At 30.9% G+C, this 5,445-nt stretch overlaps 1 protein-coding gene and 1 long non-coding RNA gene across 2 annotated transcripts; one reads left to right on the forward strand and one right to left on the reverse strand.

The window, feature by feature from the left end:
- Positions 1-1,001: 1,001 nt before the first annotated feature.
- On the reverse strand, positions 1,002-2,214 carry LOC112212249. The gene is made up of 2 exons (XR_002946064.2): positions 1,764-2,214; positions 1,002-1,641 (listed from the first exon to the last, which is right to left on the reverse strand). It is a non-coding gene; the product is annotated as an uncharacterized LOC112212249 (long non-coding RNA).
- Positions 2,215-2,465: 251 nt separating this feature from the next.
- LOC100747959 (L-xylulose reductase) lies at positions 2,466-5,112 on the forward strand. Its single transcript, XM_003486998.4, has 4 exons — positions 2,466-2,621; positions 3,241-3,670; positions 3,995-4,143; positions 4,213-5,112. Exons 1-4 carry the CDS (start codon positions 2,486-2,488, stop codon positions 4,314-4,316), a joined length of 819 nt encoding a protein of 272 aa, XP_003487046.2. The 5' UTR covers positions 2,466-2,485; the 3' UTR covers positions 4,317-5,112.
- The last annotated feature ends 333 nt before the right edge of the window (positions 5,113-5,445 follow it).

The following is a 5,445-nucleotide window of genomic DNA, read 5'->3' on the forward strand; positions in this document are numbered from 1 at the left end:
GCGATAAAAACTTGTCAATAACACGACCGTAAAATTTACATTTAAAAATTTTAATTCATTCAAATTCATAAATTTAAAGCTTGTAAGAAATCCTTCGTATTTATTTATACGCCTTAACAGTCATTTCCTGACAAAGAAATAAAAAAATGGTTTAGAAAAATAATCGCTGATCTATTTATTTGTTTAGCTGTGTTCAGTACAATTGCTTATATTCAGTAAAAAATTTATAAATACAGTGAATGTTTGCAAATCATTCACAATATGAATTTTAACCAAAAAATTGCGTGATGTAACGTAATACAATATGCATATTCACAGAGGATTTATTTATAAGTATTTATTATAAATAAATAAATACTTAATCAGTTGCTAATCCTCATTCTTTATCGTGAAAGTATATACATTAACATGTAAAAAAAAAACTATATATATCGAGAGAGAATTAAAATCATGTTAATGCATATATTCACCAGCCTTTTACAATCATTTAAATTTTCCGAATAAACTACTAACATATTTTCAAATATTTCTTACAATGATTTCTTAGAGATTAAAATCTTTGAGAGAATTAAAATCACGTTAATGCATAGTCACCAGCCTTTTACAATTATTTAAATTTTCCGAATAAACTACTAACACATTTTCAAATATTTCTTACAATTCAGTAATTAATAGCAAAAATATACATACATTTTCCCAATAATTTATATAGATGATCTTAATAATTATATATATAATAGCTAAAATCCTAAAGAATTTGATTATTTACTATACTATCTGAAGCTATTTTATCACATTTACCTTAATCATACCTTAATAAAGAATATTCGTTTAAACGTCAATCTCAGACATATCACTTAATAAAAAACATGTAACAAAATTAAAAGTTACGAGTCTTAACAATATAAACAGACGAATATATAATAATTATGTGTAAAACACATTGTAATAAACAAGTATGCATTAAAAATTATGTGATAATGTAGATCTTATATCAGTAATTATTAATTTAAATATATAATTTACATTCCAATGAATGATTGTGTAAAACCTATATATTACTCTCTTTACAATATGATACATAAATACTTGAAAATATTAATTAATATCAGTCAAAAATTTCCTTAGCCTATACAATTCCAACGCAGTGTCATTCTATACTAATCTGAAACTACAACAGAAATAAATAAAAATATCAACAATATATACCCTTTCATCCTTGAATCTCTTGAAAAATACTTCTCTTATTACCTCCTATGAGCATTTAAAACTTTGTTTAACAATATAATCTAGAAGTGATCTATAAATAACTTAAATCCTTAATCACAAATGATTATATAGTTCAGGATTAATATCAAATTCAAGTGCTAATTGAAGTCTGTAATCTATTGCAATCAATATAATAATTATAAGCATCGGTAAACGATATCTTGACTGCCAAGTAAATCTCAGCATGAACATTATGGCACCATGAAGTATTCCACCAGTTCCAAAAAAAGTCTCTGATGCCATTGTTTCCGTAATAGTAGGGATCATACAAAAACCAATATTTTTTGTTATCAATGTTCCTTTCCAATGATTTGTTGCGAATGAAGTTAAAAATTATAATCTCAAAATGCTGTTTCCATAATCCAATCCAACCTGTACAAAATCATATACGATTAAAATTATTTCGAATTATAATAATATCTATGTAATTACTAAATAAGATTTATTAAAAACAAATTAACAATTGTCACAAAAAATGTATTTTAAAATATTACCTCTTACGAAGGAAGTTAACCTCCAAAACAGGATAATGATTTACGTTACAGTAATAATTAACAACCTTAGTTTAATTTCTAGCAAATTATGTGGAATTCACTATTTTCGAAAATTTTCTCCAGGAATTATTTACGTTTCGTAGAGGTTAAAAATTTGTGATACACTAGTGTTCAACGGGCAACACATTTAAAACTTTCATTGATTATTGATATACTTGTTGAAACTTTGTACTTTATTTATCTGCATTCTTTAAAAGATAAAATAACACATTAGTTGCACAATTTTTGCAAAAATACAGGTTTGGCAGATATGTATTTATAGCGTGAATTACGATTCATTTACAATATCGATACGCAATCGATAATCCAAAACGACTCTTCAACTTTGAAATTTTTAAATATAAGGCGGGAAGTTTTGTTTGAAATATTTTCTACACGAACAGTTAATACCTTTTTTCATATTCTATCATTATTGTATACTAACAAGAAAGGATTGAATTTATGTCTCCCATGTTCCATGTTTAAATTATACTTAAGAAATCTTTAGCGATTGGTTAAAATAATGATTATATTGATGACTTGATTATGGAAATAATAGATTATATTGGAGACATACATAGTTGTTATAGATTACATTTCGAAAGTGAAGGTTAATAAAATTTAAATTCATTTGAATAAGCGCCGAATGTTCACCCTGCCCTCTGTAGTGTCGATATAAGTGCATGCAGCCGTCATTGGTGGGGACAGGAAGAATAAATACATTTAACAAGGGACATCTTACGATAGTTGGTACCACATTTGTAGTCATGAACATCAACTTCGAGGGAAAGCGTATTCTTGTAACCGGAGCGGGGCAAGGTATGTTACGTACTTGACATAACATATATAATTTGGTAAATACTTAATCTCTTCGTCTGTTTAATTCTAAATCGTATATTGGAACAATATTAAAGAATTTTAAGTTCCTTCTTGAATTTAGTTCTGCCCTATCTTTAATGAAAAATCACTTATTGACAGAGAATTTGAATCGAACCAATCAGGGAAAGCTGTAAATTTTTTATTTGATATTTGTGCATGATGGCAATGCTTATCTCAGAATAGAAAAGCTTCCATTGTGAATACCCCATGGTGAATGTAAACAGAAATTTTCGTTAAATTCCTGAAAATATTATAATTGCAATCGTATTGTATATTTCAAAGATTCACACTACAAAGTCCAGTATAAAGATCCAATTATATTTACTCATTTCCCAATGTCTTTCTTGTAAACGTCATTATTATATAATTAAAAGATAGAACAAGTAGAAATATTGGAATGGTTGAAATTGATAAAACAGAAACATTTCGATTACATCATGACGGCTCCCTAAACGTTCATTCACAATTACGTGCGACATAACTACACGCGTGATTGCTACTTCACGTGATTCTCCACATAGAGAAAATTATTCGTTTAACAGGTTATATTACATCGTAGGCATCGGCAAGGAGTTGGCTCTTCGTCTATCCAACTATGGAGGTCAAGTAATAGCGCTATCAAAAACAAAACAAAACCTGGACCAGTTATGCGCAGAAGATCCTCGTATTCAGATCGTCTGCGTCGATCTTAACGACTGGAACGCAACCAGGAAAGCGGTCGAAAATGCCTTACCTATTGATCTTCTGGTGAACAATGCCGGTGTTGCGCGTCTTAATCCTTTTTTTAATGCGACGGAAAAAGACTTTGACTTGACTTTCTCTGTAAACGTAAAATCGATGCTAAATGTCTCTCAAGTGGTCGCGAAAAATTTGATCGATAGGAAAGTTGGCGGCAGCATTGTTAATGTTTCTTCGCAAGCGAGCCAAGCAGCGTTACTAGATCATACCGTCTATTGCTCTTCCAAAGCAGCAGTAGATATGTTATCTAAGTAAGAGGCAGAGTTAACTTTTATTTATTTCAAGATTTGTAGTTATATAGATATTTACAATATCCCTTTATAAAAGAAATAGAAAGGAAACTAATCATTGTTATATCCTGCATTTAGTTAGCTGTAAATTAGCAGCCAGGAATTTCTAAAAAGATATATATTTAAAAACTTGGATTATAATTATCAACCGAGTCGCACTCTATGTATCCATTCATAATCTGTTTTACCTACCTTGCTTTAACAACTTCCAATTCATTAAGAAACATTTGAAATCACTTCCGGCAGCAAATAGGAATTCAATCCATTCATTGGTATTTTTTACAGAACGATGGCTCTCGAACTTGGTCCGCACAATATAAGAGTAAACACCGTAAATCCTACAGTGATCATGACAGAAATGGGTAAACTAGGCTGGAGCGATCCGAAGAAAGCACAAACTATGACAAGCAAAATACCATTAGGTCGATTTGGTGGTGAGTTATAGTTTCATTATGTAAATTAAACTTCCGCTATATTTTACTATTCTATTGTTATATTTGCAGAGGTATCTGAAGTAATCGATGCGATAGTATACCTGTTGAGCGATCGTAGCTCAATGATCAACGGAGTCGCCTTGCCAGTGGATGGTGGATTTTTAGCGACGTAAATTGCAAAAGGATATCTTGAATTTCCTTTATAATAAACTACTAATACTATTATTATAATTTTCAATTCTAAATACAATATTATACGCCATAGACATATGTCAAATAAAAAACTTTTATTAAATAAGAAATATTCTGATCGAGATTGAATTCTCGCTGAAAACGATTAGTTTGAGAACTGTTGTATGCTTCGAGCGTCATCGCTGTTTCATCGAGAAAGAATAGAAATAAAGGGATAATAAAAGGAGGTGTGGATATTCGAAGATAGATTCGGGATAAAGTAAAAGAAAGAAAATCGAACATAGTTATTCGTTTATCTCGTTTAATTTAAAAAACGCTTCGTTTCTTCCTTTTTTATTATTTAACTAGAATTCGGCGAGCAGACGGCAGGGAACGCCGTGAAACGACGAGCGCCTATCACGAAAGAAAACTCGTTTATTTGCCGAAAATATTTGAAACGAGATACGGTATCGTTTCATCGGAGTTCCCCGCCGCTACCATCTCCGGTCTAAAACAAACTTTTCGTTTTTTTCGGCTTTCTCTAATCGGTAATTATTTGAATCCCTACATTGAACATAAAGTGGTGGAGAAAAACGCGAAATCAGACTGCCTGCACGGAAGGAGACGTTCGAAACTGATTAAACACGTTGCATTTTGACTTGACCACGCCTCCTTTCGTAATCAACGTTACGAGCGAAGCATTTCCGCTTAAATTAACCCTTTATGCCAGTAATTCTTAGTTGTTTCGAAACCATTCGATGAAACGAAAAAAAGTGGTGTAAATAAAAAGTAGAGTAAAAAAGAAGGAAAAAGTGAAAATGACAAATAAAACGGACGATCTCGCATAATTTCTCTTTCTTGCGCTTTCCCTAACCGTTATACCTCTTCTCGGTATTATATAAAAAATTAATTACAGACCACTTCCGTAAACTTCAAAAAATACAAGATTACACGTTGTGGGTTAAGAACCACTATTCTACTATTTGACAAATTACAAGTATTAAAATCGGTTAACACGTAGAAACATTCCGTTTCCACGATAAACCTGCGTTCGTGTTACTCGGGAATCTCCACAATGTTCGGCGGTTATACTAAGTAGCTGCCTATTTTGATTATTATTCTTATCGTTTG

The sequence above is a fragment of the Bombus impatiens genome, unplaced genomic scaffold (assembly GCF_000188095.3).
Source record: "Bombus impatiens unplaced genomic scaffold, BIMP_2.2 scf_0136, whole genome shotgun sequence".
Lineage (NCBI taxonomy): Eukaryota > Metazoa > Arthropoda > Insecta > Hymenoptera > Apidae > Bombus > Bombus impatiens.

Coding starts and splice junctions, on each gene's coding strand:
- LOC100747959 (XM_003486998.4), top strand. CDS start 2,486: ATGCAGCCGTCATTGGTGGGGACAGGAAGAATAAATACATTTAACAAG. Junction 3,671..3,994: donor GCAGTAGATATGTTATCTAA/GTAAGAGGCAGA, acceptor TATTTTTTACAG/AACGATGGCTCTCGAACTTG. Junction 4,144..4,212: donor ACCATTAGGTCGATTTGGTG/GTGAGTTATAGT, acceptor TTATATTTGCAG/AGGTATCTGAAGTAATCGAT.